We start from the raw sequence: 25,221 nt of genomic DNA, 5'->3' as shown, positions 1-25,221 counted from the left end.
AAATGGAAGAATTTTAATCACTTTCAGCAAAAATCTCAGTGTGTCTTTAACTATGGAGTTACTAATAATATTTTAATAATAACGAAAATGTCATATCACCTAGAGTTCATAAATAATCATCTAAAGCAGGCCAAGTTAAATAGAAGACCTTGATTTTAATTTTGATCTCTCAATTCCTATAACTAAAAATAGTCTCTCAATTTCTTTCTTTTTTTAATCATAATTTTAAAAATCTCTTCTGAGAAAACAGATAAGCAGCTTCCTGAGGATGAAGTCTGTGAGAACTTTGGGATTAATATTTACATACCTTATCCTGTTTATTTCCTTTATGTGCCATACAGTAAAGTTTAATCGCATCAAATTTCACACATACTATACAGTGGCTATGTTTTAGTTTTGATTTTATTTCCTTATCTGCCCCTCTGGGTTAGTGGCACATTAAAGAACGGATTTGCAATTGCCATGTAAGTAGGCATAAAATCTTACCTTAAATTTTCTTTTTTCTGTCTTGCTGCTAGTAGGTCTGTGTATCATGATATGATTTTATTCTAAATAAAAAAATCCTCTAAAAAAGAGTTGGCCTCAATTTCAAAGGTTAGCAGAAAGAAAAAGAGATTTATTTCAAAATTCTACATGTCAGGGTCATTTGTATTAATCAGCCTTTTCTGTAAAGCTATGATCTTTTTATTCATGTTGGTTGTTTGCTATGGTTAAGCTACCGAAATAATTAAACCTTTTCCTTGGTTACAATTTTTGTCATTAAAGATCAAGCCCTTTTAGAGGGCAGTGCTAATTAAGCTGCTGATGACCAGTGTGAGAACTAAGTTTACTTACACTCTCAACATAGAAGTGCAGAAAACATCTCTCAACTAGAGACAATTTTACTCTCAAAGACAATTTTCCCTTGATATTAAGAAGACTGTGCTGAGGAGAAGCTTGATAAATACTATTTCTTACTCTGTTGGCAAACCCAAGTGTGAAATGAGACTCAAGTGTCAAATGAGAGACACATGTGGCTTCTCCTACTGCTTGGCTAATGTGCTGAGAAATGCCATGTGAGCAGCCAGCCCGAGCTGCTGGAGTGGCACTAATTTATTGCTGTAAAATGGGACAATGAATGGCAGAAAGCAGGAAACCCCAGGGAAGGTGTGTGAGAGAATGAATGAGGGGTTGCTGTAACTGCTCTGACTGCTTTGAGAGGCTGAGCTCGTCTGGAAAGGGGAAGTAGAAGTTCTGTGTTACTTGTGGATGCCCACACTGACAGCTGTGAGCTGTGCAGCTTTCCAGGCTGGAAGCTGTGTGGTCTCATTAGCACAGAGCTGCTCCCAACCTGAAGTACAAAACTTAACAGCTTGTGCACTACTGTGCTAATATTGGGCTGTTTCATGCCCAGTCAGTGCAGGCCAGGTAAAGTGAGCCAAATTTATCCTATCTTATAAATATATGTAAGCTGTATATACTATACTTATAAGTATATATATATATATTTCTTACTCAAGACAGGAAAAAAAAAAAAACAGCAAGGAAAACCAAAACCAAAACAATATAAAATAAACAAACCCCCCCCAAAAGACACACACAAAAAAAGAAGAAAAATGTTTATGTGTATACCTGTGTATGTTGTTTTGTTTTTCTCTCCTGGTTTCTTAGAGAGTCCTGGTAGGCTATTGTTCTCCTGCTGTATCTCTATTTCAGGCAGTTAACCTGGTGTCTAAACACAGATTGAAGACACTAGAATGACCCAAGAATTTTTATCCAGAGGCATAAAGGCTGTAGGAAGTCCAAGCAAAATAAGTAACTTGTTTATGACAAGGAAACTTGTATTCAAGCTAAAATTCTTCCCCACTGCTTCAATTGCTTGGAAATTCAGAACTCAGTGTTGCAGTTTTAGGCTTTTCTGTATCTTCTTCTATCTGTCTACCAGGAATTGCAGTCCTCTCCAAAAAGAGACAGACCTCAGGTTTAACACATCCTAAAACAGTCAAACGTGTTCATGCATGAACTTTGTGATGGAAAATGTTCTAAATTGATACTTATTATTTACCCCAGAAGGAATGTATGGGGGGATAATATGAACTATTAAAGGAATTCACTTGTTTGCTATTGTATTCACATGAAAAAAAAAACTTGAATTCTGAGGAGGAAAATAACAAAACAAGACTAAACAAGGAGAGATATAAGCACTTCTGCTGGTGAAAAGTATATGAAAATTTATCAAATATGTTGTTTTTCATGTGTTTTCTCCACCTTTCAGGATGGTCCAGTCTTGGTTCTTTCTCATTTTTTTGATATACCCTTTTTTTCTACTTCATTACCTCTAATTTTATTTCTTTTAGTTCAGAAGAGGAAAAGGAGAAGTAGTTTCTTTTTTTTTTCCTAATAGAAAAAGTGTTTGATCTTTTTAGTCTGCTCCATCTGGACATAAACTCAGAAATTCATGTTTGTTTGTACAGATGAGGGTATCTATTTCTATTTGTCTACTTCAGTCACACCTCCTTTCTTCTGACATAGATCTGATCCTATATTTGTACATTCCACATGTTGCCTTCCTACAGTATTAGCAGAGGGCTGCGACACCAGTGACCCTCAAATTTCACAGCTCCAGATTGCACTCAGATTTTGTTCTCATTGGCATTTCTTATACCGTTCAAGAAAATTCATCATTAATAATTGAATTGTATATTTAAGGGTGCCTATATGTGTAGAGAAGGACAGTGAAGATACATAGAATGTGAATCACTTCAAAAATTGAAAAATCCCTGAAGAAGTTTTAAATATTCACAGATCAAAATCTATTTCAGCTCTGTGACCTTATCTTGAAAAATATACAAGAGTTTTCTTTACCTCCGTGCATTAGAGGCAGCAAAAAGACTGTACAGAGATCAAACAGAGTGAAGTATCACTCAATAAAAGTGAGTCTCAGAGGAATATTTGGGTTATAAGGTGCTCTTACAACCATTTGTAATTTCATTGAATTCCTTTGTACAAATGTTCATTTCTTCAGCGTCTGGAAAGGCACAGTGTGGGTTTGCAGGCTGGGTTCCTTCAGAAAGGTGCAGAGCAGGATTGTGAGCATGAGGGGGTGTGCAAGCAGGGCACCCTTGTGAGTGTGCAAAGAGACACAGCCCCACTGAGTGTGAGTGTGCACAGCTCACTGCTCTGAGCACCAGTGCACTGCTGCAGCGTGGTGTGAAGGGCACAGGGGCAGCAGAGGAGTGTGCAAGACTCCCTTGTGATTGTCTGGTGCAGTGCTGCAGGGCATGAGTGCAGGGCACTGCTACAGCATGAGTGTGCAAAATCTGCTGCAGCATGTGAGTGTGCAAGTGTGCAAGGACTGCTGCAGTATGTGAGTGTGCAAGATTGCTGCAGCATGTAAGAGTGCAAGGACTGCTGCAGTGTTAGTGTGCACGGCTCTGCTGCAGTGTGTGAGTGTGCAGGACACTGCTGCAGGGTGTGAGTGTGCAAGGCACTGCTACAGCATGAGTGTGCAAGGACTGCTGCAGGGCATGAGTGCAGGGCACTGCTGTAGTGTATGAGTGCAAGGGCTGCAGTGTGTGAGTGTACAAAGCACTGCTACAGCATATGAGTGTGCAAGGACTGCTACAGTGCATGAGTGTGCAGGGCACCACTGGGAGTGTGCAAGGCACTGTTGTGAACATCAGATGTAATGGAGGGGCTGCAATGTCCAGACTTCTGTGTAAGGACTGAGGGAAAAACAAATGATGTGACTGTCATCATGGGAGTCTGCGCTTGGACACCCAGCCAAGCCAGTGGCACCAAAAATTTCTTGTTTATGGAACCAAGAGATGCCTCCAAATCAACCCTCCTTGTCTTTATGGGGGTGTATAAAACATCTTAAATTAAAAATTAGTTTCTGTTTCATAAGAAAATATGTCCTTTCTTTAGGCCTTTGAGCTTGTGGGTGTTAATTGAGAACACCAGAAAACTGGTGGAAACAGGTCCAGGAGATTCCCAAAACAGCTGGATGACAGCTTTTTGGTACAGGACTCAGGGAGCTGACTCAGAGAGGTGACCTCTGTGATTTGTCTCTTGCTCCCAGAGAGGCTCTTGTGGGTGAAGTGGTGAATGGTGACCAGCTTGGCCACAGTGACTGTGCAGCAATTAAATTTGAAATCTCAGCTGTCTTGTCTGCACCTGTCTTGCTCCCAATATGGACTAGGCACAGGCTAGCATGGTTGGAAAACCATCATGCTTTATTGATGTGTCCATGGCAAAGCTGCTATCCCAAAATTTGTTCTTTCCCATGGTGTGCATGAAAGCCAGTCCCCCAGAGAGTGGAAGTAAAATCCCCCACAGAGTGGAAGTATTTGATTTATTTTCAGTTCTGCACGGAAAGAGATACTGGATGGCAAATCCTCAAAGCCAGCACGAGAACTATCAATTCTTTTCATTATTTACATATATTAACACACCAATTATGTGGCTCTCTAAGTATTTAATATTCTATCTTATATTGTTTAAAAAATTCCCTTGTATTTTATGCAAATTAGTCTGCTTGCTCAGTCTTCCTCTTCCCTAGGGTCAGTGGGTTTCTTGGATTGGTGAGCCAGGAGCCAGAGGCCATGGGCAACTCCTGCAAGAAGCTCCTGGTATTCACTTGGGGAGTTGAGTTTATGAATTTCTTTCTGCCATTGTCTTCCCTTTGGGACAACCCTTGCTGTCTCTCATTTTCCCACTGGGACAGCTCCTGGTATCTCATCTTCCCATCTATCCCATCTACCCAACTTTTGGGTACTCCATTTCCCATTGGGACAGCTCTAGCTAGGGCAAATTTGAGCCATCCAACCTGATCATGAGTCCCAATGTAACTGTAGGAAAAAGCAATTCCACAATCAATCTTGCGTCTGTTTGTTTAACCAGAATGAGAAATTTATTTTATAATATATCAGAAAATTTTCTTTCAGTTGAAGATGACATATTTTTCTCATTTAAAACGTTTTCAAAATTTCAGTCAAAAAATATTTCTATGGTATTCATAGAATCAGAATGCAAAAATGTATTTCAGTATAATAATGTATTTTGTTTGCTTTATATAATGAGTTTTAATTTTGAATGTATTCTAGAATATAGCATAAGTAGAGAAAAGGAAGTGCTCTGATGTTTTGATTTTTGTCTTTGAAATTCAATGCAGCTAATCACATCAGTGTGCTTACCTGATCCACAAAGGTAACTGAGGAAGCTTTTATCTGAGTTTTGTGGGATTTGGATTCCTAACTCAATTAAATCCTTTCTATTTCTTTAGATTTGCTTCAACCAAAACATTCAGACTAAGCCTTAAAGTAAACTTTGGTGAAAGATGTGAAGTTTTCTGCTCAAACTCAAATATTAGTGATTTAAATTTTCTTTGCCTAATGAGATTGAGATAGTGAACTACTGTATTACTCTGGTGACCTCTTTCTCTTTGGTAAGCTGTCTCAAGTGTGGCAAACATGTGGCATGTGGATGTGGGAACAGAGAAAATGTCAAAGACAGGAGCAAAGATTTACAAAATTTAATAAATTTCTTAAGCTTTAGCTTCTTGGCTTAATATGGACCCAAAGAAAAGGAAGGAAAATGCCAGATGCTGTAATAATATGGGTTCTTCTAAAACAGAGAAAAAGTGTACAAATAGATTTATAATGACTTTTTGTAATCCTGGAATGCAGATTTACTATAGTTAATATTTTCTTTTTAAAGTTCAGTTAATATTATTGTTTCTTGCTAAGTCTTTAATGAAGTTCCTTTTGGCTTAAACTACCATGCTTTTACTTAGTAACATCTGCAGTAAAGGAGAATACATCATAAAAGCATCTTCAATTAAAAATTAGTTTCTGTTTCATAAGAAAATGTCCTTTCTTTAGGCATTTGATGATAAATTATCCCACTGTTATACATTAATAGAAAGTTTTCTTTTGGTTTTGGGAAATGAGAATAATTTTTTTCTTGTTCCCAGAAGCTGTTAGTAGTCCCAGTAGCCATTAAATAATGGGGTTTTTTTGTATAAAAGAGGATCTACAAACTGACAATGACTACATTTCTTATATTTGCTTAATACATATTTCCTAATCATTATGGTAGTTGGTGCTGGTAGTGAGGTTCAGGGTAATGTCAAGGATTTATTTTTCCTTTCAGTCATTCACACAGAAAATGTTAAAGGGTTCTTGGGACTAAAAATGCAAAAGAGATGGAAAATGTGTCCTTCCCAGAAGCTGGATGCTTGTCCACATGTGCACAAACCAGAGTACCAGTACCTATTACCCGTGTCATAGATACTGCATCAGCAGATTTTTTGAAACTGGTTAATATATGTAATGACAGAACAGAATAGACTGTTACAAGGGCAGTAATTTTTTAAAATGCCACCTGCTGAAGATACAGCCTCCTGGAGGGAGCATTTTGTGGGGATTTCCCCCCATCTTTAGTCATTATTTGCCCCAGTCTGGTGGCAGCACAGTGCTGACCTGTGCTCAGCAGAATCCCTCTGGTTTCCCAGAGCTTTGCTGGTCATTCCCAGGCCACCAGGGTGCCCTGACAGCCACAGCCAGGCCACAGAGCCACTGCCCTGCCTGACCTCTCTGCCCTGGACCTCCTTCCCTCCTCCCTGACTCAGCCTTTCCGTCCAGCTCTGCTCCACCAACCTGCCCCAAAACATCCGGGGGAAGAGGACATTATTCTCTCTTGAAGTGTTTAAATATTTTTGGACTGTCTCAAAACTGCTGTTTATTACTAAAGCCTTGCTTAGCAGTTTCCTAATGGCACCATACATTTGTATTAACATATTGATATAAATATTGACACGATATCCTTATCATCCATATCAAGAACACTGCAATTACTAATTCAACTATTTTCGCATGCCCACAAACAGTAACTAAAATTGAAACAGTGATATATGCTACAGATTATTAAAAAGATTCTTCCCAGCTTTGGGAAAAATAAATTACTTTGTCATATTGAGTAAAGAAAAATAAAAACTTCCTAGAGCTTCTTTGTGCTCTCTAATGCTATACTGCATTCTAGCTTCTATTTAATTGCAGTTCTAAACACAAATAGCTGTCTGGCACATATATGGCTTTAAATAAATCCATATCTGCAGTTTCAGTCTAGCAGGATAACTGTAGGCAAGAAACAGCCATCAAAACCACTGTGAGTTGTATGCAGTTAACATATTCTTTCACAAAGAATATTGATATTTTAAAACCTAGATCCCAGTTTCCATATATTAAGTTTCTCCCAATATTTTAGGAGTTAAAGTAATGTAGAATAGAATAATAAACAGAAATATTTAATTTTTAAAAATATGCATATTCCTTGTAACATCATGGCCTATTTATACTTAATGATTATATGGTTAGGACTTTTAATCTTTGAAATTTTGAAGTAACAATGATACTTTGATTCAAAGTCCATTTGAAATAAAGTGTTTCTTTGGGTTTTAGCTCTTTCCGAAGATTTCACTGCAATCCTTTGCATTTCTGCACATAGTCATGATAATGCAGTTTAAGAAATTTCCACTAGATAAGTCCCAGCAGCAAGGAAATTGTACTCTCCTATGCACATGTTGTCATTTGATTAATTTTAATCCTCTTGTGTTATGAACTAATCTGTATTTTCTTATATTTACTGCAAGTGGACAGTTCTCACATATTTAGTTTTCACACTTCATCTGATATTCAGCAATTTTGTGATTTAAGTGGTTGAGTTCTTTGTGGAAATAGTTTAGAGGTATGCAGTGCAGCTGTTACTCGAGTGCTACTGAAATTCCAACATGAAAAAATCCTTGATCTTCCTCATAATCTCCAAAATGAAGCTGCTGGTGAACAGAATGTATTTTCAGAAGCAGTTTCAATAATTGAGAGATTATGGAAGAGATGAAATAATTTGCCATCTGCTATGCAACATGATACCCCAGTATGGCCCAGAGATTCTTTTCTCTGGGAAATCTCCTTCCTAAAGGGGAAAAACCCCTACCCTTACATGTGCTTGTTGTATTTTTAGAAATTAGTTCAACCTCTCCCCACTTCTCTTCAGGCTGAGTTACTATTTTGTTTCAGTCACTTTGTTTAGTCACTCCAGAAGGAGTTGTAAGACCAGCATGTACCAGACTTGACTTCACATCCTCATGTTGAGGTTCTATATCTAGACATATATGTGTAATATATATATAAGATTGCATAAAATGTTATACATTATGTAGAAATTGTGTGATAGTGAGACTGGATGGAAGTTGTCTTTCAAAATAACAGGAGTTGTCTTTCAAAATAAGTCTAGCAGGACAGTATGTTTGGGGAGCAGGGAGGAAAGAAACTTGAACTCTTAAAATTCAAAAAGGACTGCAGATAATCTGGTATAGCCACATAAGGATTTGCTGCTAACAACACCAAAATTTTGGATATGATCCCAATATGGGCCATTTACTTAAGAGCTGAACTCAGTTATCTTTGTGGATCCCTTCCATCTCAGACTATTCTGTGAAAGAAACAGAGGATGTAGAACCACCCTCAAATAAAGTTTTATAGTAAATATAACAAAGAAGAACCAATTCATTTCAGATGGGCACAGAAATTAATGCAGTTTAATATCAGGCTTTGGAAATTAATCTAATAAACAAACTTGTGTTTTGTGGCTGTTGATTAAATTATGCCTCCATCCCTACGCTGTAGCTGTAACTGTACAGACAGTACCTGAGCTGGAAATGAATAATTGAAAAAAGGTAGCAGATAGAAACAAACAGATTAAGAATCTGTGCACCAGGTCTGGGCAAGATGGAGTTTTGTTTATTCACAGCAGCCTTTGTGGAGCTATGTTTTGGATTTGTGACTAAAAAGGTGTTGGTAACACTCCAGTGTTCTGACTATTGCTGAGCAGTGCTTGCGTCACAAGAACTCTTTTTCCCATTCTACTCCCCAAGGGCGAGGGACAAGGGACTGAGAGGGGACACTGCTGGGACAACTCACCCAAATTGGCCAAAGGGATATTCCATGCCAAATAACATCATGATCAGAAATAAATTTGTGAGGTTTTGGCTTTTGAGGTAGCCATTGTTCAGACACCATCTGGGCATTTTTCTGCTTGTGGGAGATAATGAGGAAGTGCTTATACATCCCTTGTGGGTCTTTTTTCTTTGGCTTTTATCTTGACCAATTACTTTTCTTTTGCTTTTCCTATTCTCTCCCCTCTTTTGTTTGTTGCACGTGTGGCTTGGTAATTTAGAAGCCGTGTGAGTTCTTGCTGCTGGCCTGGGGTCAATCCAGCAGAACCTGCTCAGTCCAGTCCAGCCAGGACACCTTTAAAGTGTGTCTTTACAGAGCTTCCTAATTTATATGACATGGTAAAACAGAATAGGAGGGTTGGAAAGGTGCAAAAGGGACTGAATAAACAACTGGGAAAAACTCTTAGTTTAGAGTAGGAACTTAGGAAGTGCAGCATGTGCTCCTGCATTGGTCTGTCTTGAACAGTTTTTTTTTTTTTTCCTCTTAAAATAGCTTTTGTGATTTAACATTTTCGACAAAATACTTGTGGTAATTAAAGTAATAGCAATAATTCAGACAAAAATTCCATTTCATTTGGCTTGAATTAGGTAAAAGAGAGAATGACATTAAAAAAAACTTCCCACCAGATTGACATAAAACTATTTTCATGCTTATTATGTCTCTAAGTAGCCCAGTACCTAGACATATATATTGTTTCTTGTTAGTGCAGAATTCTGAAGCTGAAAAGGAGTATTTTTAATTAATTAATGGCAAGACATAGATTTCTTTTTTCATTATTCCTCTTCCTATGAGCTAATGCATTTGCCAAAATTCTTCAACCACCACAACTACCCCTTTCACAACTTGTCTGGGGTTGGGAAAAGTGCAATTTTTAGGAACTAACTTCTTTAATAGATGATGATATCCAAAATAATTTTTCTGTTTCCCTGAAATGTCATTCAACATCTTTTCTATTACTGGCACCCTTTCCTGACAGCCACTACACAGTTTTAGACTGAGAACAAAATATGTGTTTTTATCCTAAACCATAATTTTAGATGAGTTTTCAAGAGAATGAAAAATGCCTTTTCAAAATGAAAATGCTGTATCCACCAGAAGTGCAGTATAGCAATATGTAAAGCTGTAACAGCAGTCAGTGCAAAAAGAAATTTAATTGCATATAAAATACCTGATGTGGTCATTTGATAACATTAATATTAATATATTTTTTTCATTTTCCCAATTTCATACTGGTAGTGCTTTGAAAAAATAAAATCTAAGGAGTCTAAGAATAGAACTGACCATGTTCTCTCTCATCTCCATAATGTGTTGTTTCTAAGCTCTGCTTCTTCATTTCTGTCAGAGCTTATTTTTGTATCAAATAAAAGCATACGCACACCAAAAATAGACAATCTTTGCATGTCTTCATAATGAGAACCCACACCAGAATACCATGTGTTATGTTGGATAGAGTTAATCGGCTCAGGCACGGTAATGAGTGTGCTATAAACTATAAAATCTTAATTTTTATTTTTTTTTTATTTTAATGCTTGCTAGTCTAAGCAAAAAAAATATGTCCAGAAAGTAACAAGGATGATAAAGAGTAAAGTAATCCAGAACAGACTGTGATTTTGATGGTAAAATATTGTTGTGGAAATTGTTTTAAAGAAAGTAATCCTGAGTCTTATGCATCACTTAATGAACTTTTAAAATGCTGTTTTATGAGCAGCCAATTAAGGAAAGCCTGTTTTCTTGACCTTTCTATTTCCCACCCTACCCAAAATTCTTACAGCACATGTACAACATCCTTTGATTTCTCTACCCATTATACTTACTCTCCCTACATACTGCCATCTTATTTCTGCATCCCTTAGTGCCCTCCTTGACAATTTTTCAGCTTTGGGAGCAAGACCAGGTGCTTTCTCCTTTACATGCCCACTTTTCAGAATGTTTTGTGATTTAGGATATCACTTCTTTGTCAGGTTTGCAAATGCCTTATTAAAAACCCCAAAGTAGCTGACAAATAAATAGAAGAGATGGTGATATTGAATAATCCTTTGTATTTAAAGTTCAGAGCAGAATTACAAACACAGGTGAGCAGGAAAAAGTACACCTGTTGCTAATTTTTATTTCCTTAAATATCATCACATGAAAAACAATTAGGATAATTTGCTATTTCTTTTAAAAATGTTTTAGGAGAACTGATTTTAACCATCAGACCTTTTTTCTATCTGAAAATCAGATTTTAACCAATGTATTGAAAAAGTGAAGACCTTTACTAGCCCTGAAACCTATATATTTAATTGGAGCTTTTAAATGAGATCAGACTGCAGCAGCAGACCCAGGAGTTATTGACTTTATATTTTTGTCTTTTCCAGCACTGAATTTTACCTTGAAAATGGTACATATGATACCAAAAATTAAGGGGAAGGTCTTTTTAGTAATGTTAGATATTCTGTGTGTTGGTTCCTATCCAGCAGACACAGACTGCAAGACACTTGTGTATTGAGCAGAACGATCTCATTATTAGGGGAGTGATGCAGTGTGGTTTATTTCATACCCTGAAATCACTCATGGAAATAACTGAGTGGATTATATTTATCCTGGACTCTGTATTGTGCTATTATGTGTAGCAATAACAGACAGCATATTAAAACAGAGATTAGGGACTACAACCATTCTTTTGAAGGCAGTTCTGAAATTTCAAAGCTGTTGAATTATTCAAGTATATTTCAATTTCTAAAACATGATTGACTTGATGATGTGATGGTGTAAATAAAAACATTGAAAAGTATGGAGTCTATTTTTTTCCCCATGGTTGTTTTGAATCACTGTAATTGAAGGTGTAGATTTTGTGTCAGTAGCAGCCATAATTAAGAGAAGAAACATTAAACAATTTATTTGGTCAATGCCCTACTTTTGCACAAACAAAAAAAAAATCCAAGGTAGAAATGGACACAGTTACATATTTACATGTTAAATGTGTGCTACTGGCTTTGTAAGTAGGGACAGAAAACAACAAAAGTTTAATATTCAGTCAGATATTTTAATACTAAATAGATTGAATATTTCTAGTCAGTGTCATATTGTAACCGTGTCCATTTCTACCTTGACTGGTTTTTTTTTTTTTTTTTTGTGCAAAAGTAGGGCATTGATCAAATAAATTGTCTAATGTTTCTTCTCCTAATTATGGCTACTACTGACACAAATGTCAATACAAAAATCAAAAGAATTCTCTGAATATATGTTATATATATTTGGGTCTTTTAAAATGTATCTTTATGTTCCTCAAGGAATCTAGAAATTGGGCTTTTAGTTAGTTTTTGATGCATCCAAGTTTTTCTAGACTGAAGAAGGCATGCGTGCTCTACACACCACATGCAGAAAGGGCTGGCTATGGTGCATGCATGCTATCATCATCTGAATGTCCACAGTATTATTTTTAAGGACATGACAGTCTGTTTTCCCTTTCATGATGTGATTTTAAGCTTCTGTTTATGTTTCTCTTACTGTGGAACTGGGAGCATTTTATGCAGAGATCGACAGTTATCTCCTGAAATATCAGCTATCAGAAAATATCACAGTGTGCCTTATGATGGCAATGATGATTTTCTATTATATCTGACAAAATTGAATTAGCACCTTCACATAGATTAGCACATTGGCTGAGTGTGAGGATTTTCCTGGAAGATTTTTAAGGTATTAAGCCTTCCAGCTGTAATAAGGTTAACACAGTTCTAAGTGACTTGAATGTCAGTGTTGGCAGTTTAAGTGGTGTAATATTTCTGAAAGCAGGAAGAGAAACACTCTCATGTTTCACTTCATTCAAAGACCACTTTGAGAAGAGGACATATGTTTCTTTTAGGTTATCACTGAGTGTAACTGTAATAAAGCACAGAATTACAGAATGATTGAGGTTGAAGACACCTCTGTAGGTCATACCGTCCAACCAGAAATGGTTTTTCAGCACCATGTCTCTCTGGCTTCTAAATATCTCCAAGAATTGAGGGTTCACAACCTCCTGTCTGAATTTTCAGTATACCTTACAGAAAAAAAATATTTCCTGGTGTTCAGAAGGAGCCTGCTGTGTTTCAATATGTGCCCATTGCCTCTTGTCCTATTACTGGGCACCAGTGGAAAGAGCCTGGCTCTTTGCGCCTTCCCGTCTGGTTTTTGTACTCATTACTAAGATCCCCCCTAAGCCTTCTCCAAGCAGAACAGTCTCAGCTCTCAGCCTGTGCTCACAGCAGGGATGCTGCAGTCCCTTAATCAACTTTGTGGGCCTTTGCTGGATGCTGCAGTCTGTACATATCATTTGTATTCAGGAGCCCAGAGCTGGACACAGCACTCCAGGTGTGGGCTCATTAGTTCTGAATCCAAAACAAAGCACTTGTAACAGCTGCCCAAAATAAATTAACTCTCTCCCAGCTGAATCCAGGGCAAGTAGACATTCTCTTAAAATATCTGGTGGGACATTTTGATATGGTTTGTGACAAAAAAAATGAACAAATAGTTCCGTGAATATACAGATAATTCAGATGATCCCTAGAAGTCTTTTCTAGAATCATAGAATATGCTGAGTTAGAAGTCACCTACCAGATCATGGAGTCCAACTCCTGGCTCTGCACAGGACATCCCAAGAATCACACCATGTGCCTGAGAACACTGTCCAAACACTTCTTGAACTCTGTGGTGCTTGGTATTGTGACTGCTTTTCTGGGGAGCCTGTTCCAGTGCCCAGCCACCGGCTGAAAAGCAGTTTCTGATATAAAACCTAAACTCCACTGACAGAACTTCATGCCTCAAGTCCTGTCATGGGTCATGAGAGTGAAGAAATTGGCACCTGCCTTTCTGTTCCCCTTCATGAGGATGTTGAAGACCCCAATGATGAACCCCTTGTTCTCTTCTCCAGGCCAAGCCAGACAAGTGACCTCATACAGTCTCCCCTCCAGTCCTGTCACCATCCTCACTGCCCTCCTTTGGATATTCTCTTACAGCTGAATGTCTTTTCTGTATTGTGGCACCCAAAACTGTCCCCAATACTCGAGGTGAGGCTCCCCCAGAGCAGAGCAGGACAATTCCCTCCCTTGCCTGTCTGGCCATGCTGTCCCTGATGTCCCCAGGACAGGGATGTCCCTCCTGGCTGCCAGGGCCCTGCTGACTCAGGCTCATCTTGCCACCAACCAGGACCCCCAGGTCCCTTATGAAAAATATGCTGAAACAAAGCCAGTGTCATCCATCCTGCATATTTAATCCTTACTCCAATACATAGAACTCGAGATGGTGTTGTTCAGCAATATATTCTCATGGATTCTGCAAATTAAAGGAACTGGGAACAATTAGAACTGAATATCCTGAGAGGGAAGACATAACTTACAAACTAATAATGTAAACCATCCTGTACTAGCTAAATTAAGCAGTGAAAAGCAAGATTACAATCAGATGATAAAGTATAATGAAGAAGTTATTACCTGGTAACTTATATAATGAAATTAACACTGCTTAGAGCTGACTGTTAATTCATTTTTGGCATTGGGATTTAGAAGCAGAGAGAAATAAAATCAGGGGAGAGAGAATGCTCTTTCAGAGAGGTAAAAATGAAATGCGAAAAGATGCAATTGGATCCTGGACTACATGAAAGTTAATTTCTTTGGTCCTAAGGGGAAGCTAATAGTGTAGCTTTGTTTCCATTCACTTCAATTTATTCATGGGTAAAAGTCTTATTAGGGCCTTATAACAACACTTACTAATCTTTAGGAACTGTTGTGTAGGCAAATTGGAACAGGGACATATTATTTTCCCTTCCTGGTCATAAAAGTTAATGCAGGATGAGATGGTCCAAAGATATATGAAATATCTGTCTGTTCACAATGCAAATTCACTCTAAATTTTCACTCACTCAATTCACTCACTGTTGCCCCAACTTTCTATGTTGGATCAACTTAGGGTATTGCTTACACAGGGATGTGTGAAAATGTCTGTGTCTTTCTTATTTTGCAATATATAATAAGTACTGTGGCATTACCCAAATACAGAACTCAAAAACTCACTATATAGTATATTTTTCTCCCAAGCAGCAGATCAGAATATTGTCTAAGTTTTAAGTGCAAATACTGCTTTACCTCGCACGGTAGCTAGAATTCTCTGTTAAAGTCAGAACAATTCCAGGATGAAAATAGAGCTTTTCAAAAGTTGATTTTCTAAGATGGCTATCTAGCTATCTCAGCTCTTTCAAAAGTTAATAAAGTGTCAAATTCAGAAACAAAATATTTATATGACATAGTATTGAGAAGAAATAAATTGTCCTTTGGATGCACTGATTGCTTTCTACTGACTGGACTGGGGCCTGGTTAACTAGCTGAGACTGGACTCTGAGTTTTTTAGTGTATGAACCTAATGGTGAATTTTCATGGTTGAAATTGCTTTAAAAAATACAAGCTTTTGTTAAGAAAGGAATTGTAGAAAATAGCTCTTTTCCTTTTGTTGTTTTGGTATTCTTAACTAAAAATACAGGGGATGAGGGTGTGAGTTTGGTGGGTTTTTTTTGGCCTTGGGGTTTCATTATGTTACCGGGGTTTGGCATGTCAAATAAATTTAGCTTTGCTTTCTGATAAGCAGTTATTGTGGGACAGTATTGGTAAGGGATGATGTTATTCAACTGGAAAAAAAAAAGAAAATATTAATAACCCTAATTTGTAATGTAGTTCTGGAAATTCAGGAATTCCAACTAAGACCTGTTTAACATGTTTTTGAATAAACCATTTATATTACTGATAGTAATTTTCCTAAAAGTAACTTTTTGTGCATCTGGTCTTATGGTAAAGACAGCTTTTTCTCTTCCTTCAAATCTATCCCAAACTTTCATACAATTTGGTTCAGACCACAACTCCTTGTCCTAATATCTTCTGAGGCTTTCACTTACATGGTAACACTGAAGATATTTGAGTGATGCAATTTAGATGGTGACACACTGTGAACCACATGCCCTATGTGTTGCACTAATTTCACTTCAGCATTTTATTACTGGTCATGCTGGAGTTTCACAAAAGATAAAAGAGCAATTGTTCAGTTCCTGCTCAGAGATTATCAACATTTAGTGATATATGTCCTGATAGCTCTGTCCACTATAGACAAGTACAAGGCATAAGCATCATGAAAATGGAGTTAATTTTTCAGGGACAAACAGCACACTGCTAGTCCCTCAATGGACTTTTTTTTTCATATACAGTACTTTCCCACAATAAAGACTGCTTTGTGAATAGTGCTTTCCAAAGCCTTTGACAATCTCTTGTCATTTTCTCTTCTCTTGTAGCTGATGGATGCACTGACTGGTCTGTGGATTACAAGAAATATCAAGTTCTAGTGGGAGAACCTGTTCGTATAAAATGTGCACTCTTTTATGGATATATTAGAGCTAATTACTCCCTAGCCCAAAGTGCTGGACTTAGTTTGATGTGGTACAAAAGCTCTGGACCTGGAGATTTTGAGGAACCTATAGCTTTTGATGGAACCAGAATGAGCAAGGAAGAAGACTCCATTTGGTTCAGACCAACAGTGGTACAAGACAGCGGGCTCTATGCATGTGTTATAAGGTACTATATTTTAATATACTGCATTTTAATTGACCAAACATGAAACAAGGCTCTTAATAGTTAGACTTTAATGCCAAAGAAAATTTTTCTGACTGTGTTCTTTTTTTTTCTTCTCCTGGCATTCCCTTCCCTGAAGGTTTTTATGCCTGACTGGAAATTGCTATTGAATGTCTTGAACATTTTAAACTTGCTTTTGTATAAATTTAGTCATTTATAACAAAATCTAAAATTTATAAGGTGGTTGGGACTGGATGAATGTCAGCTGTTCCTTTCTCTGATTCTGGTTTTACTCTTGGAATCACTATCCCAGAGTAAAAAAGAATTTTTTTTTTTACATTCAGATTTAATTTTATGTAGATTTCATTAAGTGATTTAACTGAATTGACTTTTATTCTGTAAAAAAAAAATTTGCTATTTGATGTAAAGTAGAAATCAAGAAAAAACAGAAGGTGAAATTTCAGCATTTTTGCATACATCCTTTAGAATTACATCTGGCTAAACCTGATAATAGAGGCTGGGTACCAGATGTCTTCCAAAACATTTAACCTTCTGATTCATCAAGTTTTATCACCAGAAACTGGACTCTGCTTCTGCTTTCTGCAACAGGTTTCAGCTTCTTTTTGCATCTTTAATATGGTTTACACAGAGATATTTTTCCAGCCCTTTACAGTATTTCTCTCTATCTGGGTAACTATAAACGTGGTCTTGCTACTAATACATGATAGAAAGAGTCAAAAAGCAAAATGTAGAGCAACTGAGTGGCTAGAAAAGGAATGCACAATGCAGCTAGCACAGTGATGCAAGGACAATGTGGAAATTGTTTTATCAGCAATTGGAAAGGTTTACTGTCTGCCTTTTTTTTTAATGGGGTTTTTTTGGTTGTTTGGTTTTGGTTTTTTGTCTTGGATAGAGGGAGGGGGAGCACAGATTGATGTCTGGCTTGTGTGTGCTGAAGGAGATTTTTACTAAATAATGCGTTTATAAAACCATTGTTCTATGAGCTCTTTATATAACCTGTGAAACATTTCATATCACATTGTTTGTCCAATAGCATATTCAACATGGTTTTTCTAATGATGACAGTTTTCTTTAAAAGAAAACCATAAAAACCTACAACTTAAGCTCATTTGGGAGAATTTTTAGTTATATTTGGATTAATATTTTCTGGTAAGTGTGTAACAGTAGCCATGAAAATGAAAACAGTTTTGTCAATTATTCCATAATGTTATTTAAAATACCATAATTAATTTCTTCTGCTTATATAAAGAAAACCTTAATTATCTGATGTTGCAGTTTCCAGCAAGTGGAGATAAATGCTGAATTTAGCTACTCAGACATACTTTTATGTTTATCATCTCAACCTGTATTCATGGCTTTTTTTACATGAATTTTTATTTAATTCAGAGGTATATAGGACCATGTAATCTGCTTTAAACTACAATGGTGGTTTTCTGCCAGTCAGAAAATAGACCTAAAAACAAACCACTCCTCTTCCCACCACCCCCTTTGGCAAGAGAGGGGCAAAGGCAGAGACCATTGGTTGAGATAACAGTTTACTGAAAACAAACAGCAGTGGAATAAGAAATGCACAGTAATAGCAGCAATATTAATAACAAATAAAGAGGTGCTTGTCTTGGTTTGAAAAGACAATGTCTGCCAAGAAAGGCAGGAGCCTCTCTTGGAATGAAAAATGTAAACCCTCTCTGAATTATTATAATTTTGAAATTAAGGGGCTCTCAGGCAAAGATATGGGAGTAGGAATAACAGTTCTTAATAGAAAAAAAAAAAAGAAAAAAAAAGATAAAAATAAAAATAAAGTAATACAAAACAACAAAACAACACCGACAGAGTCAGAATATAACTTGACACCCTTGGGGTCAGGATATTGGTAGCAGTCCCATTGAAACGGTGGTTGCAGTCCTCCTGGAGTGTCGGGTGTGGTTTTGCTGAGGCAGTGATCCTGTACAAGGGTGTAGTTTTCCTCTGAAGGTCCAGTGGTGACGTAGATGGGCCTGGTCCTCCTCTGGGAATCCAGTGGAAAAGGCTGTCTGTGGTGTTCAAATCTCAGTTTATATCCAGGTAGGAATGCCTGGCTCCTCCCCCTGGGTGGAGCATCTCACAATGGGATGAGGTAATTTTACCAGCCATGCAGGGAAACTCAATGGCCCATTAACAGAAGATATTTCCCAGAGGGAGGATTGGTTGTGGAAGAGATAAAGGAAACTGCCCCACCTGCTTTTAAAAGGTGGCCCAATTAACAGAAGATAACTGCCCCACCTCTATCAGATGGCAATAGAATACACACCTCCAGCCACATCTTGCAACTAAAGACAGTGTTTACCCTCAAAGGGTGTTCATCACCTTGACCCAGTTCTGCGTGTCCACCAGGACAAAGACAAGATTCTGGCACTCCCCTTAGGGGGCACTCTGTGGCTTTCCCTGCACAAAGGTTAGATGGCAGCTGTTCCTGTGCCCAGCATCATGTGCATTTTCCTAGACAAAGACAAGACAGTAGGAGCTTCCCACAGATGGCTTTCCCTGCCTCTAAGCCCAAGACAATGGAAAACAATGACAGACAAACCTCTGACAGCTAAATTGTTCGTGTCTCACTGTGTTGCCACTCTGTTGCTCTGGGCTCTGCTCCTCTTGGCTCGGTTCAGCTGCTGTTTTGTTCCCTGCAGCTGCTTCCCACACCAGTACTGTCACTTTTGACCACTCTGCTCCACTGGGGTGCAGGCTGCATTTCCAGCTGGTCAGAACCACATCCCAGAGCCACACCTGAGGAATGGTAAGGAATTGGTGATGGTGATAGTGAAGATGGGGTTAATTTTAGACACCCCCCCATCATGAAGAGAGGGATGTCACATCACAAGGTTTCTTGTCATTTATCATGTATGGACATTGAATATAGCTGGATAAGCTGCACTAAGAGTTAAAGTAAATATTTAAGTGCAGCTCCCAGAAATTATGTATATGTTACATATACCTAGTATAATAGTAAATAAGTAGCTTCTGTCAAAAATTCTGCCTTTAAAGTTTCAAAAATAGCTGAAATACTGTTCCTATCAAGAGAACACTTCCTTCAAGTATTCTTTCCCTTCCCTGGGCAATTACAATGTCTCTTGTAGTTGCCCAACATAATATCAGCATAGAGCAGTGGAACTGAAGTTTAGTAGTTAGGTGTTGGTGAAGATTTATGTGATTGAAAAGCATAGAATCATAGTATCATTTGCGTTGGAAAAGATCTCCAAGATAACCGAGTCCAACATTTCAACAAGGAGCTCTACATCAACTAAAACACTGCATAAAGTGCCACATCCAGTTGTTTCTTGAATGCTTTCAGGGATGGTGACTCCATTTCCCTGGGCACTCCATTCCAGTGCTTAACTACCCTTTCAGTGAAGAAATTATTCCTGATGTCCAACCTGAACTTCCCCTGATGCCGCTTGAAGCCATTTCCTCTTGTCCGGTCGCTGGCTGTGACAAATTTTAGTTGCAAGGGAGAAAAGGTTGCCTGGGAGAAAATGCCAGCCCCCACCTGGCTGCAACCTCCTTTAGGATAGTTTTGGAGTGATAGGATCTCTCCTGAACCTCCTCTTCATTTCACTAAACAATCCCAGATCATTCTGCAATTTCTATTATGATTCTATCTCTAGACCTTTCACCAGCTCCACACCCCTTCCCTGGACATGCTCCAGACACTTAAAGCCTTTCTTGCAGTGAGTGGCTCAAAAGTGGACATAAGATTTGAGGTATGGCCTCACCTTTGCTGAATACAGGGGGACAGTCTCTGCCCTGCTCCTGCTGCACACACTGTAGCTGATCCAGGCCAGGTGCCATTTGCCTTCTTGGTCACCGGGGCTGTTGACCAGAACTCCAAGATTCTTTCCAGCTGGGCTGCTTTTGAGCCACTCTTTCCCCATGCTGTAGCACTTCATGGGGCTGTTGTGACCAAAGTGCAGGACCCATCACTTCACTTTTTTTAACCTCATGCAGCTGGCCTCAGCCCATCGATCCAGCCTGGCCCAAACTCTCTGCAGAGCCTTTGTATCATTCAACAGACCAGCACTTCTGCCCAACTCACTGTCATCTGCAGAATTACTGAGGGTGCACTCATTGCCCTCTTCTAAGCCATCAATAGAAATATAAACAGAACTGGCCCCAGTAGTGAACTTTGGGGAACCCCACTAATGATGGCCAACAACTGGATGTAGCATCATTCACCATGACCCTTGGGATCCAGCCATCCAGCCATGGTTTCTATTTATAAACATGTTTAATGTTTATCAACATTAATTGCTTTGCTAAGCTGTAACATTTAGTGGAGAAAAATGCATATGAGCAATTCTTTTTCAGAAACATAGAAGTGTCTATCAAGAATGCTTAGGATACAGACAAATAGAGATAACAATGGAAGTTTAAAAAAAGCATTACAAATTATATTATAGATGAAAAACCATCTCCATCTTTAATATACTTAAATTAATTAGGTGCTTATTAGCCATAAAAATACTGTCTATAATTAATTTAGTGACATTCAACTTTGAAGATTCATATTCAGATGACAGCAAGGTTCAGACAGGGAATAACAGCATGTATGGACATTGTTCAAATCTGTTTTCATCCTCAGCTGGTAAAAAAACCTGAGTGCCTGCTTCAGTATGCTTAACTGTTTCATTAGTAACACACAGTGCAAAAATTTAGGGAAAAAGAGGTAAAGTCTGAAATAGTGTGAAGTGTACAGAATTTATGGAAGGAAGTGGCGGAAGGAAGTGGCGGAAGGAAGTGGCGGAAGTGGCGGAAGTGGCGGAAGTGGCGGAAGTGGCGGAAGGAAGGAAGGAAGGAAGGAAGGAAGGAAGGAAGGAAGGAAGGAAGGAAGGAAGTGGCGGAAGGAAGTGGCGGAAGGAAGTGGCGGAAGGAAGGAAGTGGCGGAAGTGGCGGAAGTGGCGGAAGTGGCGGAAGTGGCGGAAGGAAGGAAGGAAGTGGCGGAAGGAAGGAAGTGGCGGAAGGAAGGAAGGAAGGAAGGAAGGAAGGAAGGAAGGAAGGAAGGAAGGAAGGAAGGAAGGAAGGAAGGAAGGAAGGAAGGAAGGAAGGAAGGAAGTGGCGGAAGGAAGTGGCGGAAGGAAGGAAGGAAGGAAGTGGTGGAAGGAAGGAAGTGGCGGAAGGAAGGAAGTGGCGGAAGGAAGTGGCGGAAGGAAGTGGCGGAAGGAAGGAAGTGGCGGAAGGAAGTGGCGGAAGGAAGTGGCGGAAGGAAGTGGCGGAAGGAAGGAAGTGGCGGAAGGAAGTGGCGGAAGGAAGTGGCGGAAGGAAGTGGCGGAAGGAAGTGGCGGAAGGAAGTGGCGGAAGGAAGTGGCGGAAGGAAGGAAGGAAGGAAGGAAGGAAGGAAGGAAGGAAGGAAGGAAGGAAGGAAGGAAGGAAGGAAGGAAGGAAGTGGCGGAAGGAAGTGGCGGAAGGAAGTGGCGGAAGGAAGGAAGGAAGGAAGGAAGGAAGGAAGGAAGGAAGGAAGGAAGGAAGGAAGGAAGGAAGGAAGGAAGGAAGGAAGGAAGGAAGGAAGGAAGGAAGGAAGGAAGTGGCGGAAGGAAGGAAGGAAGGAAGGAAGGAAGTGGCGGAAGGAAGTGGCGGAAGGAAGGAAGGAAGGAAGGAAGGAAGGAAGGAAGGAAGGAAGGAAGGAAGGAAGGAAGGAAGGAAGGAAGGAAGGAAGGAAGGAAGGAAATCTGATTATTGTCTACTCTTGCATTTATCTTCATTCCCCTTCCTATAGTCTTGCATGACTGAAGGTAAAGGCTTCAAATGTAGCAGTATTTCTAACTAATTTCTAAGGTCAGATTTTATTTTTGCTGTTTAGCCATGTTTAAAATATCACTATTCAAATTCATAGCAGTTTTATTTTCTGGTTTTATATTTACACATAGATAAGTACATGCATCCACACATACAGATATTACATTATTGAATCACAAAACTTCCCTGCTATATAATTGTTAATATATATTTATTTGACAAATAAAATATAATGCCATAGATATATTTTAAATAACAGACTATTAATATTCTCCAAAAAATTTTCAGTTTAAACTGCTTCCAAATTATCTTTAAAAAGCATCACTATCACAATATAGAATACCTTTTTTTTTTCCCTGGGAAATGTGAGATAGTTGAATTTTTGAGAAATAGTTCTTTATCTTCATCATCTGAAAATTAATTTTAGGTTTAGATAGCATAAATTTATCTTTTTAGATAGGATGTGTCATTTTCAAATATAAAGTACTGTTTTTCTGTATTTTAAAGATCTAATTTTGTTAAATCATGTCAATTATTTTGGCTTAATTAATATTACTATTTAACTGTTAATTTCTGTATAGTTAGCTAAAATAATCACAGCTCTACAAATGATGCATTGTTGTCAACACATAGTTATTCTTTAAATAAATCTGAAATAATAAATGCGAACTTTAAAATAACATGTGTTATTATTTTTTTAGTGAAAACTCCCTTAGTCTTTCTTTTCCTTCCTTCCTTCCTTCCTTCCTTCCTTCCTTCCTTCCTTCCTTCCTTCCTTCCTTCCTTCCTTCCTTCCTTCCTTCCTTCCTTCCTTCCGCCACTTCCTTCCTTCCGCCACTTCCTTCCGCCACTTCCTTCCTTCCGCCACTTCCTTCCTTCCTTCCGCCACTTCCTTCCTTCCTTCCTTCCTTCCTTCCGCCACTTCCTTCCTTCCTTCCTTCCTTCCTTCCTTCCTTCCTTCCTTCCTTCCTTCCGCCACTTCCTTCCTTCCGCCACTTCCTTCCGCCACTTCCTTCCTTCCGCCACTTCCTTCCTTCCGCCACTTCCTTCCGCCACTTCCTTCCTTCCTTCCTTCCTTCCTTCCTTCCTTCCTTCCTTCCTTCCTTCCTTCCTTCCTTCCTTCCTTCCTTCCTTCCTTCCGCCACTCCCTTCCGCCACTCCCTTCCCTTCCCTTCCCTTCCCTTCCCTTCCCTTCCCTTCCCTTCCCTTCCCTTCCCTTCCCTTCCCTTCCCTTCCCTTCCCTTCCCTTCCCTTCCCTTCCCTTCCCTTCCCTTCCCTTCCCTTCCCTTCCCTTCCCTTCCCTTCCCTTCCCTTCCCTTCCCTTCCCTTCCCTTCCCTTCCCTTCCCTTCCCTTCCTTCCTCTCTCCTTTTTTTTCTCTTGCTTTCTCATTTTCTTTCTTTCTTGCTTTCTTTTCCATGAAGGCTAACCATCCACAGTAGGAACATGCTAAATTACCAATTCAATTCAGAAGAACATATATTTTTACATATTTCATGCATTCACAATTGTTTAATTAATTGTCAGAAGTCTTGAACCCACAATGTGTAAGGAAATCTTTGCTGTTCTGAAGGAAATGGTGAGCAAAAAAAGAAATAGAATAAATTTTTCATAAACCTGGTAGAAGCATCATTTCTTCATCATCTTGAATAATGTAAAACACATTTACAAACGGGAATTGCTGCTTCTGGGTACCAACCATTTTTGAAATTTGTCTTGCCCAATGCGGGCCTTTTTATCCTGGCTATATATGCCTATAAACAAATTTATTTCTTTAAAGAGTTTTTAAAAATTATTACCGTAATAAAAGAGTAAGCATTCATATAACAACTGCATATCCAATCTCAGTTTAAAAAAACAAAACCCCCAAAACACAACAACAAAACAAACACCCCCCTCCAAAAAAAAATGGAGGAAGTATCTGAAAAATCTGAAAATAAGTCTTAAATCAGTTTGTCTTTATAATCATGGTGTTCCCTAGATCTGCATGAGATCTTTGGTTAGGTTTATGTGTATTACTGACAAAGGAATCTGACAATGGATAAGAGAAATAAGCTTTCTCAAAGGAATACCAGGTGAGCCAGCAATACCCAGAAAGAAGGAAGTCTCAGAAGAGCCTGTTATTCTATTAATTCCCTTAAGACAGTATCACCACTCATTGTCCTGGATAACGAGAGACAGGACATGGCTGCACAATGCTGACTGTGGAAGTGCTGTGTCAAGAGTTGGACTCCAGCATCTTAGAGGTCTTTGCCAACGTTGGCAATCCTATGGTTCTAAGGAAACAACAACTCTGACAGCCTCTTGAAGTGGTGTGCAAGTTCAGGAGAACCTTGTTCAACACATGAGATGGACTTTCCTTAGTCCCTGCTTTTGTGGTCATTTGGTTTATAGAGAGCATGGGGGGCAATTAGCTGTGTCTTCGTTATTTTTACACTCCATTTGCAAGCTTGTGAGTTTTGTGAGTTTTTTTCCCAAGGTCTTTTCTTTTTGTGAGGATGGTAACCATCACAAGCTATCTGGCTCTTATTTTCTTATGCATGCTCCATCTCCCATTCAAATGCAAGCTTGGTAGGCTAGTCAAATATCCATGTAATTTTTGACTGTCACTTAGAGAGGCTTGGTGAGTTGAAAAAGCCTTCGGGCTAACATTAGGAATTTATACAGGTTGGGTAGCTGGAGCTTACATTAAGTGCTCTGTACAGATGGCAAAAGCAGTTGCTCCTAGAAATAAATGTGGGATTTTCTTGAAGTTAATGCTTGTTGAAAGTCAGGAGATTGAAATATACTTATTCTCCACTCCCCTGTCCTGACACTGCAGGAGGTCAGCTGTCTGACATTAGCATCTTCATTGTACGTGATAAACACCTTCCACGTG

The 25,221-nt window shown here is 38.7% G+C and overlaps 1 protein-coding gene across 10 annotated transcripts in view; it reads left to right on the top strand.

The window, feature by feature from the left end:
• Window positions 1–25,221, top strand: part of IL1RAPL1 (interleukin 1 receptor accessory protein like 1) — a 693,884-nt gene that overhangs the window by 355,689 nt on the left and 312,974 nt on the right. For all 10 annotated transcript variants that reach the window (XM_026791809.2, XM_074534583.1, XM_026791808.2 and 7 more), the window contains one exon: window positions 16,285–16,564. In XM_026791809.2, the coding sequence (XP_026647610.2) occupies window positions 16,285–16,564 (280 nt within the window). The remainder of the gene's footprint in view (window positions 1–16,284; window positions 16,565–25,221) is intronic.

This window comes from Zonotrichia albicollis, chromosome 2 (assembly GCF_047830755.1).
Source record: "Zonotrichia albicollis isolate bZonAlb1 chromosome 2, bZonAlb1.hap1, whole genome shotgun sequence".
In the NCBI taxonomy this organism is placed as follows: domain Eukaryota; kingdom Metazoa; phylum Chordata; class Aves; order Passeriformes; family Passerellidae; genus Zonotrichia; species Zonotrichia albicollis.
The sequence above is the reverse complement of the archived record's forward strand: the minus strand, read 5'-3'. Positions and strand labels throughout refer to the sequence as shown.